At 59.2% G+C, this 13,185-nt stretch overlaps 1 protein-coding gene across 1 annotated transcript in view; it reads right to left on the reverse strand.

The window, feature by feature from the left end:
- Positions 1-2,654: 2,654 nt before the first annotated feature.
- ATCAY (ATCAY kinesin light chain interacting caytaxin) overlaps positions 2,655-13,185 on the reverse strand; it is a 31,723-nt gene continuing 21,192 nt past the window's right edge. Inside the window, exons 9-13 of the mRNA XM_072787850.1 lie at positions 11,209-11,307; positions 10,494-10,529; positions 8,523-8,594; positions 6,980-7,012; positions 2,655-4,800 (exon numbers count right to left, since the gene is read on the reverse strand). Of these exons, the coding sequence (XP_072643951.1) occupies positions 4,791-4,800; positions 6,980-7,012; positions 8,523-8,594; positions 10,494-10,529; positions 11,209-11,307 (250 nt within the window). The 3' untranslated portion in view covers positions 2,655-4,790. The remainder of the gene's footprint in view (positions 4,801-6,979; positions 7,013-8,522; positions 8,595-10,493; positions 10,530-11,208; positions 11,308-13,185) is intronic.

A 13,185-nucleotide genomic window follows, 5' to 3' on the forward strand; every position in this document is an offset into this window, starting at 1 on the left:
CCTCCGTCCTGAGCTGCTCTCCTGTAAGGACACAGGTCATGTTGGGTTAGGGCCCACCCACCCTTGTGACATCATTTATTTTTTAAAGATTTATTTATTTTGAGAGAGAGAGAAGAGAGTGAGCACATGAGCACAGGGAGGGGCAGAGGGAGACGCAGACTGTGTGCTGAGCAGGGCCCGACGCAGCTCTCCCCTCTTATGACCCCGAGACCACAACCTGAGCCAAAACCAAGAGTCAGACGCTTAGCTGACTGAGCTGCCCAGGCGCCCCAACCTCATTTTTTTCTTTTAAAGATACTATTTTTTTTAAATATATATTTTTTAATTTTTATTTATTTATGATAGTCACAGAGAGAGAAGGAGAGGCAGAGACACAGGCAGAGGGAGAAGCAGGCTCCATGCACCGGGAGCCCGATGTGGGAATCGATCCTGGGTCTCCAGGATCGCGCCCTAGGCCAAAGGCAGGCGCCAAACCGCTGCGCCACCCAGGGATCCCTAAAGATACTATTTTTAAGTCATTTCTACACCCTGCATGGGGCTTGAACTCACGACCTGAAATCAAGAGTCCCATGCTCCACGTGCTGAGCCAGCCAGGCCCCCCGCCTCGTGGCCTCACCTTAACTGAACCACCTCCAAATACAGTCACATTCTGAGGTCCTGGGATATTGGGGCTCCAGTGTATGAACCTTTGGTGGCGGGGTGGGGGGGGGGCACGACTGAATTCATAAGAGTGTCTTTTGGTTTTGATTTTTGTTTCGTTTTAAGTGCCCTGACAGATTCAAATCTGGCCCAAGTGTACAGGGACGCAGGGTCCTGAGCTGTTAGCTGCATGGCTCATGGGTGGTGGGTGGGCTCGGGGGCCCAGGCCCTCCTGACCGTGACCCGCAGGCCTTCCTACCTCTCATCTGTGGCCCCGGGGTGGTGGGGGGCACGCATACGGTGACCGGCATCCCCGCGTGCCTGGTTCTCCATGACACAGGACTTCTGGTGCTGAGACTGGGAAAGTCAGATTGTGCAGCCCCCCTCCCCCCATACCCCTGTGTCTCCTGACAGCGACCTCTGTCCACCGAGCCGCCTCCCTTTGGCTGTAACGCGCCCGTGTCCCCCCCCACGCGACACCTAGGGCTTCTCCCGCCTGCAGTGGACGCTGAGCGCAGCCTCTTCTTCCGCCCCAGCGACTGTCTGGCTCTGGCTCTCTCTGACACTCCCTGTCTACGTGTGACCAGAGGCAGCTTCGCACAAAGCCCGAGCAGGTGCTGCCCTTCCCCTGCCCTGACATCCTCCTCTGGGGCTGCCCTGTGTGTCCCCTGGTTCTGCTGGCAGGACCGCAGTGGCCCAGACACCCCAGGGAGACTGAACACGTGTCATCCGGTTGGTTGGTCATTAAGGACTCCCTGCTCGGCCACAGCGGGACTGACCTGGTTCAGAGGTTCGGAGAGGTCACCGGGGGTGTGACCCTCGCATGGAAGGCAGCCACCGGGGACAGAGGGAGCAAGTGGCCCAACCTCTTCTCCTCCCACCTACAGCCCCTTGTGGGCCTCAGTTTCTGAGCTGGACTGTGACCCCTGAGCTCCCCCAGGCGCCTGGCTGGCAGGCGGGCAGGGAGCTGGTGCGGGGGAGGGGGGATGGCCTCCGCCCCAGTTTCAGTGGCCAGAGCTTCCTGGGAGCCTCCTTGTGGGGCCTGAAGCCCAGACCACCGGGGACAGGGACGTCCCCGACGGGGGCCCTGGCAGGGCACCTCTGGGAGGCCGCCTGCCGCTTGGCGTCAGCTCACCTGGCACACAACGCGACCTGCCTATCCCCAAACAGTCCACAGGTCACGAAGAGCGACCATCCTGCCACAGAGTGTTGGATTCCCTTTGTGTGAAACGTCCAGAACAGGCAAATCCACAGAGAGAGAAAAAAGTAGGTTAGTGGGTGCCAGGGCCTGGGGGCGACTGCTCGTGGGGACAGGCTTTCCCTTTGGTGGAGATGGAATGTTCCGGAACTAGATAGTACTGACAGGTGCACAGTGTCGTGAATGTTCTACACGCCACTAATGGTAAATTTAGAAGAGGGAGAGAGAGGCTAGGTCCTCAGTGAGCTCTTGGTCCCACTAAGGCACCCGGGCCGCTGACCCAGCCCCCAGCCCTGTGCCCGGCGGGGCCCTCTGCCCCGGACGCCACCCCCCACCCCCGGCTGCCTGCTGCCTGCTGCTTCCCCATCGGGTCTCCCATCAGAGAGGACCCTTCTTTCCAGAGCAGCACCCGGCCCCTCATCCTGGTCCCCACGGAGGCCCTGGGTCGAGCTCCCCACCCCCAGGCCGGGAGCAGTGTGCAGGAGCGGGGACCCTGCAGGACCCCCAGCGCCAGCAGATGAGCGACCGCATGCATTTATGAGTGAAGGGGTCAGGCTTCAAGAACCCCCTCAGGGTCACGAGGGACTTGGTGGGGTGGGGACAGCGGGCGGAAGAGTAATAAGAACAGGTATATGATTATTAAATTGTTACTACTGTTACCTGCTGGCTAGGTTTGATTCCAGAGAGGGCTGGGGGGTCACCTGAGGCCACCCAAGGTTGCCCGAGGTTGCCGGGCGGGGGCTTCGGGCGGGGGCTTCAGGCCGGTGCGCCCGCCCCGCCACACCTCGGAGAAGTGGACAAAAGGAACAGACCTCCCTTCTCAGTTATCGCGTATTTATTTCCACATAAAAATCCCCCAAAGCTCATGGAGATGATGTCTGAACATCACGACAGTAATCATAATGAAGGGTTTCTTTTTTTAAAAACCACAAAACTCGCCGTGGTGAGGATGGACATGTGAGCTACGACCTGGGACACATCCCACGTGTCATGGGAGGAAAACCCGGGGTCCCTTTCCCACGAAGCCCAGGGTCCGTTGCGTTTTGGCTGCGACCACCCCGGGACGCACGCCTTGCACAAAGGCGCTCTGAGTGCGGGCAGCGGCTGGCCTGGACGTGGTGGCCCCGTGGGGACGGAGCTGTGCGCCTGGGGACAGCGCCCCCCACCGCGGGGTCCCTCTTTATTCTGGAGGGGCTGCCGCGGCTGAGCCGGGGTCCTGGGTCCTGCTTGCCGGGATCTGTGGCTGCTGGTGGTCCGAGGGCGGCGGGCCAGCCAGGGGGTCCCCGTGCAGCTGCGGGCTCGTCTGGGGCTGCGGTCTGCCGCTTCCTCTCCCTCTGTCGCCTCCCTGGCACCGGGCAGCCCGCACGGTCCCAGCCCTCGGCTCGCACCCGGCGCCTGCCAGCCTCCGCTGCCTCGGGCTCCAGGTGACACACGGTCACCAGGCCCGGGCCACAGGCCTGTCCTTCACTCGACATTCGGGAAACGCGGTAGAAACACACACTTAAGAGCCCCCCCGCCCCCAAGTGTCCCGGGGATCCAGGCCCAGGAGCGCTCAGAAACCCCGCGTTCCCCAAGGCAGGAGCCTCTGGTGTTGGGGGTGGGAGCGGCCCGTGACATGCAGGACCCCCTCCCACGTAGCCATGTGTGCGGCACCAAACACCACTGGCCCCTCCCAAACACCTGAGGTCCCAGGCTGAGAGGCATCTGACCTTTCCTCCGGGGCCAGGAACCCCACACTCACCATCTCCATGGCTAAGAAGCTGCGTGAGCTTAGGAGGGGCCGGGGGAAGGCGTCCATCCCAGTTCTCAGGTTTATATAAATAGAGACTCTTAGGACTGGAGGGGACCGCAGAGGGCCACATTCTGCAAGCACTTGCCGGCCTTTTCTTAAATGCCTCCACCGGTGGGGAACTCACTACCTCTAGAGGCCAACCTGGCCAGCCCTGGGTTTGGGCTGCATTAGGAAAGTCTGTCTTTTGTCCAAGGTCAGTTTGCCCCCTTTGACGGCAGGTCCCCACAGCGTCCGGGCTACAAGGATGTGCTCTCCCAAGTGAACTTCGAAATACTCAAATCTGCAGTACCCTGTATCTTCCTTCATGCAGTTCGGAGCCGGGTCCCCTTGGGGGGAACTTCAGGGGCGCATCCCAACCCTGCATTGATTGTGGAGGGGGCTCAGGAAAGTGGGGAGACTTCATTCCCTCAGTAGGAGGTATTGATTGATCAGGATTGCCCTGCGGTGGCATCCATGTTAAAGGGGCTTGAGAATGTTCTAGACTGGGAGGGGCGGCTTTGTAACTGCAGGGCAGGGATGGTTATCGGCAGCGCACTTGTGTGCTGTGGGTTCCGATGCTCCCAGAGACGGCGGGTGTCACAAGAGATGAAGGGAGCTGGTCAAATGGAAGGCTGGGAGGTCCCTGGGGCACGGCCCTGCTGGGCGGCTGAGCTTCCAGGCCAGATGCCCAGAGCTGCAGGGAATATTCTAGGAGAAAAGGCACAAGAACGAATCCAGATCCGGCCAGGGAGCTGGTGGGCATTGGTGGCTCCAACGTGGGCCAGGTGACAAACGACAGAAGGGTCTCGAACCAGGACTTGGCGCAGTGGGAGGGGTCTCTGAAGCCGTCCAGGACACACGGGTCGTGCCCTGAGCCGCTCGCTCATCCTGGCCATGAGCTCATGAGTGTGGAGGGGTGGAGGGCTGAGAACCAGGGCCCCTTCTGGAACACACGAATACTGCGCTGTTTAAATAATAAAAAACAAAACAAAAATGCTTCCAAGCAGCTAAAAAGGATGCTGGGTTTCAGAGATGGATGGAGGGGACTGGCACACACACCCCCACCCCGAAGACGGGGACTCAGGGCGAGGCAGGGTTGAGGTCCAGGGCCAGAGGGCGTCTGACAGAGGTTTCTTGGCATCTGGAATCTTCTTTCTTGTTCTTCTCTGCATTCTTGTCACCTCAGGACATGCTAGAGAGGAATAAACACAGGCCAGGTCACTAGGATTGTTTTTAAAGAAAGTAGGGGATGCATCCCTGTGTGGAATCCAGGAGCACGATCTTCTCCGGCTTTGGGGGTCCTCAGCAGCAAGATGTGTACCTGCCCGCCACCCACCCTCCAGATGTGGTTCTGAAGGGGACCTCTCTCTCTCTATCTCTCAGCCTTAGTGGAATGGGGCTCCGGGGCTGGCGCCACCAATCAGACCAGAGGGACACTTCAAATCAGCCACTCATCTTTCTGTTCCTCCGTCTGCCCATCTACTCACCCACCTGTCTGTCCATCCATCCATTGCTTCCTACAATCTCTTCCATGTCCTTAATGATTTTTAAAGATTTTATTTGTTCATTTTTAGAGAGAGAGAGAGAGAGAGAGCAAGCATGAAGGGAGCAGAGAGGAGGAGAGGGACAAGCAGAATCCACGCTGAGTGAGGAGCCTGACATGGGGCTTGGTCTCACGACCCTGAGATCACCACCTGACCCAAGATCAAGTGTCGGATGCCTAACCGACTGAGCCACCCAGGTGCCTCATCTTTGATCATTTAAAACATCTTGATTTATCACCCCTACCTGAGGATTCCCACGAGGAGTCTAACCCTGCTTTTCATTGTATCTGCTGGCTCTCACTCATGGTGGCTGCCTTCCTTGCATGTTCTGTGTCTGTGGACACAAAGTCATCTCCGGAAGACAGGGATTGAGATGACCTCGGAGATGTACTGAGAACTTGCTTCCATTCAGTGTACCCAGGGCAGTGCTGGTCTAAGACCTTTTTTTTTTTTTTTTTAAGATTTTACTTATTTATTCATGAGAGACAGAGAGAGAGGCAGAGACACAGGCAGAGGGAGAAGCAGGCTCCCTGTGGGAGAAACATGATGCAGAACTCGATCCCAGGACCCTGGGATCATGCCCTGAGCTGAAGGCAGACGTCCAACCATGGAGCCACCTGGGCACCCACTAAGACCATTTTTGATGTTTCTCTCTCGGCTTGGGGCCTCCCGGTCGAGCAGCTGCTATTAAGGCATGTGGTCAGGCTGTGTCCCAGATTTGTAGGAGACCGTGTGGTCAAGGGTTAGCCCTTACTGCTGCATGTTCCAAAGGAAGGTACGGCCCTTTCCCAGATCGCAGGAGGTAACGCAGTCCTTCCTTGGAGGGCCCTGCCTGGTAAGAGTGCCTTTGTCCACCTGGAGACCTTGGGCCACATGGGAGAGTCTGTGCTAACAATGTGACCTAGGATGGGGGGATCAGCCCGGCCTCTACAGGAGCTGAGGCTGAGGTCAGCCCTGGGGGTGACTAGCCATGCATAAGGGACTGCCCCCAGCAAACACCCCGAACACCAAGACGGGGGAGAGTGTCCCTGGTTGGCGGCATGTCCTGTGTATTGCCACATGCTGCTGAGAGAACTAAGGGCTGTCTGGATAAGTCCCCCAGGAGGCAACTGCTGGAAACCCTGCCCTGGTCTCTCCTGGCCCTGGAATCATGCACTGTTGCTCATGGCTGATCTTCACCTGCATTCATCACTCCTCGGCTGTATTAAACCATAACCGTGAGCATAGCAGCATTACTGAGTCCTGTGGGTCATTCTAGCAAACCTGAACCTGGGGGTGGTCTCCATGGACAGCCCCCCACAATACACACACGCTGAGAGGCTTCTCCTGGCATCTAGAACAGGTGTGGACGCTGACACTGGCTGTGGGCAGGCAGTGTACCCATGGCTAAGTAATACAGCCCAGGCTTGGGGCACCAGGCCAGCTCAGTCACTACAGCATGCAACTCTCGATATTGGGGTCATGAGCTCAAGCCCCATGTTGGGCGTGGAGCCTACTTAAAATTTAAAAATAAATAGCTATAAAAAGTAAATAGATAGATAGATAGATAGATAGATAGATAGATAGATAGCAAGTCCAGGCTCCACATGGCCTGGCTCCAGGCACGCGTCTCAGGCAGGGCTGCCGTGCAGCCTGGCTCTGGGGCCTCCTGTCAATGGCACCCCCTGGAGCTGTGCGGGGACAGGCTGCTTGCCACAGAGAAGACCCTGTTGTCCTGATAGCTGGTGCCCCTCTGACCCCAGACAATAAATCGTGGGGCAGTTCCCATGGGGTAGGCTCCACGTGCGCGGAAAACCGGGCACCAAGATGGCCCTGCTTCTGCCTCACCTTGTTTCTTGATCTTCCGTGGCCAGAGCAGACCTGTGGAAGAGAGACGTCTTAATGTCGTTGGCCTATCTGGGGAGCCTTGGCATTTGGCCGCGAGCTCCACGAGGGCCAGCACGGCCCTGTCGTCATCTGGGGCCAAGCAAGCATCAGCACGTGTCTGTTGGGTTGTCAGTGAGCCAGGCAGTCCGGAGAAGAGGGGCCGAGGCTCCTCACTAACCCAAAATGAGACCAGTAATGTGCCTCAGGGTCCTGGCCTGGGGAGGCCAAACCCACCCCTGCGGAGTGGCATGATAGTCACCTGCCAGCCTCAGCCACCCATGGTCCCTACCCTTGGCCTGTGCTGGATGCAGGGGGTGGGGGCGGGGGATGGTCCCGAGACACAGCCCCTGCCCCCAGGTCGTGCAGGGCAGGGATGGAGGGTGACCCGGGCCAGATGCAGAAGGCAGGCCGGCCAGGTGGCGGTGGGTGGCAGGGAGAGGGCCAGGGCCGCGCCGTGTTTCTGCCCGTCCCAGGGCAAGGTGCTAAAGGACTTGTAACAATATTTGCTGAAGAAAGAACAGGGGAGGGGGAATGGGAGCAACTGCTCAATGGGTCTGGGGTCCCTCGTGGGGTGATGGGCACTGGAATGGGCACTAAAAACGGTTCATTGAGGGACGCCTCAGGGACTCAGTCAGTGAGGCATCTGCCTTTGGCTCGGGTCCTGATCCCAGGGTCCTGGGATCGAGTCCCAGTTGGGGGGGGGGGTCCCTGCTCAGCAGGGAGTCTGCTTCCTCATCTGCCCTTCCCCCTGCTTTGCGCACTCTCTCTCTCTCAAATAAATAAAATCTTTTAAAAAATACCCCACAATAGTTCATTGCACATCACATGAATTTCACTGTGGTGAGGAAGCCCCCGGAGAAGAGGGGGGACCATGGCCGGCCATCCAGGGTCGTGCTGCACGGTGGGCGCGTGTGTTCTGAGCCCCCGTGGCCCCGAGAAGGCAGCCGAGCCCCAGAGAGGAGCAGGCTTTTCCATTTTATTAACTGTTAGTTCATCTGTCTACCTACCTATTTATTTTTTAAAGATTTTATTTATTTGATAGGGAACACAAGTAGGCAGAGCGGCAGAGGGAGGGAGAAGCTGGCTCCCCAGTGAGCAGGGAGCCTGATATGGGACTCGATCCCAGGACCCCAGGACCCCAGGACCATGACCTGAGCCAAAGGCAGATGCTTCACCAACTAACCCCCCAGGTGCCCCCATGTTTATTTATTTTAAAAGATTTTACTTTTTTAAGTCCTGTCTGTGCCCAACGTGGGGCTTGAAGTCACATCCCGGAGATTGGGAGTCCCACCCTCCGCTGACTGAGCCGGCCTCTGCGGTGTCCCCGAGGGGCAGCCCGGGTGGAGGGAAGGGGGACCCCGATACTGAGCCCCCACAAGGGAGTGGGCATCATGCTGGCTGTTCACACCCGCATTCTTATGCCCTTGTCACGATAGCGTGGGGGGCACGCTCACCAGGGGTTTGGGGGCTCGGCGGCCCTTGCCACGGTCACCTGCACGCTCACCTGTCCTCCGCCGACGCGGCCTCTGGCTTCTCATCAGACCGGGGCAGGACGAACTCTGGCTGCGGCCTGGTGCTGGGGACAGACAGAGGCGGCAGGGTGACAAGCTGGCCACTGTGGTCTCTGCGGGTAGTGTCGGGGGTCTCCCTGCCCCTGCACAGGCCCCCAGGGTGCAGAGATCACCCAGGGGTTACTGGCAGCAGAGGCGGCCACGGGGATGGGGCCTGACCGGGGTGGCCCATCATCCCAGATGCTTGTGCCCTCGTCCTGTGGCCCTTGTGGCATGGATGCTGCCACCCTGTGCCCTGACTCTGGCCTGTGGTGCAGGTCTCTGTCCCCACCGCAGCTAAGGCTTGGAGGGCCCGGATGGGGGGGCACTACTCAGGGAGACAGATTCAGAGAGACAGGGAGAGAGAGATGGAGAGAGGGGCAGAGAGGGAGGAGAAAGGCAGACAGACAGACATCTCCGCCTCACACCCAGGGCGGGGCTCCTGTCCTAAAACCAGAAGCTGCAGCGACGATGAGCCGGGAGAGGCTGCGGGACTGGGCCCGAGACAGTGACCCTGCCGCAGAGCGCGGCGTGGCAGTTCCTCTACCTCTTAGAAGTGGAATTACCAGCTGTCCCAGTGATTCCATCTGGGAAAACAGGGACCCAAACGGATGTTTGCACCCCGTTCACAGCAGCCCAAAGGTGGGGGCAACCCAGTGTCCATCGCGGATGAAGGATAAACCCAGTGCACTCTGTCCACACCCGGGATACGACCCAGCCTCGGGAAGGAAGGGGCCCCAACACCTGCCCCCACGTGGATGGATGGACCCCGAGGACACCGGGCTCAGGGAGGGGACCCAGACCCAGAAGGACGCCTCCTGCAGGACCCCACTCCCAGGAGGTCCCCAGAGGAGGCCTGTCCACAGAGACAGAGGAGGTGGTGGGAGCCAGGGGTGGGGCAGGGGGGCGGGGGTCAGTGGTTCCTGGGGACGGGGCCTCCGTGTGGGGAGATGGAAGGTTCTGGAGGCGGTGGGGGGCGGTGCACGGCGGGGTGAGTGTGCTTCGTGCCCCGAGCTGTGCGCCTACCGGGGGTTACGATGGTGAATTTCATGTTATATATATTTAACACAATAAAACATTGAGAAAGAGAGAGAGAGAGAGAGAGAGAGGACAGAAGGCGGGACGGGGAGGGGAGGAGGCTGGGGTTGGTGCATCCGCCTGCCCTCGGCCTCCCTCCCTGTCGCCCTCGGCTCGTCATCGTGCAAGGCCACCATAGCTCTGCTCCTTCTGTGGCCCGTCCACCCATGTCGCCCACCCTGCCGCGGGCTCCCCCTTCCTTCCTTGGCGCCGTGTCCCTCTCCCGGGCTGTTTGCAGAGCCCAGGACCCTGTCTTAGCCACCTGCCCCCCCACCCCGGGGCAGGCACGGGGCCTGGCAGGGATCGCCCCGCCCCGTCTCCCAGACTCGGGGTGCGGCCTGGGGCAGCTGCCTTGCCGACTCCGGCCCTTGGGTTCCTGGGCGGTAAGATGCTGTCAGGAGCCCTGGCCCTGGCCTGCTCCGGGCGGTGGGGAGCGGGGTGGGGTGAAGGAGAGATGGCGCAGGGCCCCGTGACGGGGTGGGCCTGGAGTAGCCCCGGGGCCCCGTGACCGCCACACACGGTGATGCCGCCAGTGAAAATTGAGCCAGTAAGTTAGCGACGGGGCGTTTCTGGGGGTGTCCGGGGCCAGGACGGTGCACGATAATTTAATCACGATGACGATGAGCCACCGTTTTTGCCGGGGGGTCCCGTCGACCTGATCTCCCACGGTAACCCGCCCGTGGGGCCGATGGGGTTCGAACCCGGGTCTGATTCAAGGCCCTTGACAAGGCCCCCAGCCGTGTGTGTGTAGGGGGTCACCGGCCCCTGTTCAGCTGACGCCCCCACCTGCCCCCCAGACGTGAGCCCGACCCGGCCCGGCCCCGGCCCGATGGCCGCCCCGCACAGACCTCTCTCTCCGGGCCTTGAGCCGTTCCTCCTCGTACCTGGAAGAGAGAAAGCACAGCCGGTCGGCCGCGGCCCTCCTGCCCCCCGAAGGCGCCCTGGCGGGATGTCCTTCCTCCCGGGAGGGGAGAAAAGCTCACTGTCAGGTGTGCACACACGCCAGGCTCCGGAGCGGAAAGCGAGCCCCGCAGCGGCCCGCAGCGCCCCAGCCGGGAACACCTGACTTGCTGGCGAACTCCAGCGCGGGGTACAGGCCACTCAGCAGATTTTTTTTTTCTTTTTTTTTTTTGCCTGATTCAGCACCAGCAACTGAAGCAGTGCCGTCAGGAAGCGGCATCCTCGCTGATGAGGGCTGGCCGCCACCCCAACATCGGGGCAGCTTTTCTGTAACAGCCCAGAGAGTAAATATTTTCGACTTTGTAGGCCACTTGCAGCCGCGCTACTCCATGCAGAGGCAGCTCAGGAGCAGCCACAGCTGATGCGTCAGTGGGCGGGCGTGGCTGTGCGCCGATAAAACTTTATTTATAAAACAAGCTGTGGGCCGTGGCTTGCCGGCCCCTGCCCTGCGCTAGATGCCCACTGTGTTCCCCTCTGCTCCGCTGCTCCCACTCACGTCCAGGGGCTGGTCCCCACCACCCCCATCCCGGAGAGGGGAGATGAGGAGGCTAGCATCGCTGGGGCTGGGGACGGGGAACACTCACACGGCACAGGGACACTTACTGCAGCACGCAGTCTGGGATCTGCACGTGTTCCATGGGGATGAGCTGCTCCAGATCCTCCAAGCTGTGCACATACTGGATCTTGTTGATGAATTTGACGCTGGCGGGGGGAGAGGGGGGCAGACGCCTGAAGTCCGGGCCCGGAGGGGGCGCTGGCAGTCGGGGATGAGCACACAAGCCTCCTGCACGATGTCCCGAGCACCTTCCCTCAAACCTCCCTGGCTGCCCAGGCTAGCCTCGACCCCCGCCCCTCGTGGGGGTGCACAGAGCAGAGCCCAGGGTCAAGGGGCAGGGTCCCTGCCGGGCTGTGTCACCAGCATGCTGCTGTGAACTCATGGCCGCGACTACTTTTTTCACATTTAATTAAACCTAATTTCGGTAACACGTAAAGTGTTAAATGACCTTTTTTTCAAGGTCAAACGATGTTGCTGAACGACAAACATAAGGCCCGGAGCATACAGCACTACAGAAATAATAAAATGATAGAGTAACAGTAAAAAAAAAAAGAGAGAAGATAAAGCCAAACATGTACAGAAGTGTGCTAAGGCGTTTCATATCTATTTTTAGAGATGAGATAAGAATTTGGCTCCAGCTTTCCCGCAGCCGATGCACAGGGGGACAGATGAGGAATCACACGGTTCGCAGTGTCCATTAGGGAAAAATAAAGCGGCTGCTCGGCAGAAGGCGGCTGGTCACTGATTCGGGACGACAGGTGTCCCCCCACGGAGGGTCACAAGCGGCCATGTGTGGCACAATGAGTGGCCCCAATTGCCTTCACGCAGTTCAAGTCACTTTTTTTAATACAAAGGAAAAAAAAAAACCCAACCCAGTTATTCTTGGAACATGGAGTTGTCTCGAGAAGGGACCGGGGGCAGGGCGTGGGCCTCAGCCAGCCAGGCAGGAGTCGTGTCCATGTTACCTGAGTGCGTCCAGGCCCAGGGGCTCTGAGGGTGGACGATCTGATCCGTTAGGAAGGGTTTTAGGGTACGCAGAGCCCGCACCTGCTGCTCTGGGCGCCGGGCTATCCATACAGGCGGAGAGCACGGCCGCTGCGGCCCCGCGATGCCCACCGTGCCCGTCCCCTGACCCTGTGCCCGAATCTCCGCGGTGACAAGGCTCCGTCTGCCTGGGGGGCCCGCGTCCTATCTCCCGGCGGGCTCAGAATGGCCTCCACCTTCCTAGGCTTATAAATGGGGAAGCTCATGTTTCTCTCCCGCCTCCTCTTTTTTCTTTAGAAGCTCAAACCTGGGACACCTGGGTGGCGGTTTAGCGCCTGCCTTCAGCCCGGGGCGTGATCCTGGAGACCCGAGATCGAGTTCCGCATCGGGCTCCTTGCACGGAGCCTGCTTCTCCCTCTGCCTGTGTCTCTGCCTCTCTCTCTGTGTCTCTCATGAATAAATAAATAAAATCTTAGAAAAAATAGAAACTCAAACCTGACCCCTCAAAATTCGCCGTGGGAAAGCAATCCCAAGTGAGAGAGTTACCTGCATCAGGGCAAACGTATGTTCCCGGTTGGGGGTGCCAAGGACGGCAGAGCGAGCTTCTGTTGGGCAGGAGGACGTCTTCACCGTTTTGCCCAGCGGTTGGGGGAGGGGGGGTTTCATCATGAGCACACGCGGCCCGTGATTAGCGCACTTACCTGGTTTTACTAGTGTGCAAGTGTTTCAGGGTGCCACCAAGTCCCTGAACACACACAGTCTGACATCACCTCCTTGCAAACTGTTCACACCGAGAGCGTGACCCTCTCAGAGCGTGGACCTTCCCTCAACCTCGCCACACATCGTGAACTGGGAATGTGGATGTGATGGATTTTTCTTTTCAAGTTTATTACGTAAGCAGTCTGTACACCCAACGCGGGGCTCGAACTCATGACCCTGAGATCAAGAGCTGCACACGTGCTCTGCGGCTCGAGGCAGCCAGGCGCCCCTGAAGGGTCTCGATCCGATTCAACGCTTTGAAGCATATTGGATTCAATATG

The sequence above is a fragment of the Canis lupus genome, chromosome 19 (genome assembly GCF_048164855.1).
Source record: "Canis lupus baileyi chromosome 19, mCanLup2.hap1, whole genome shotgun sequence".
Classification (NCBI taxonomy): domain Eukaryota; kingdom Metazoa; phylum Chordata; class Mammalia; order Carnivora; family Canidae; genus Canis; species Canis lupus.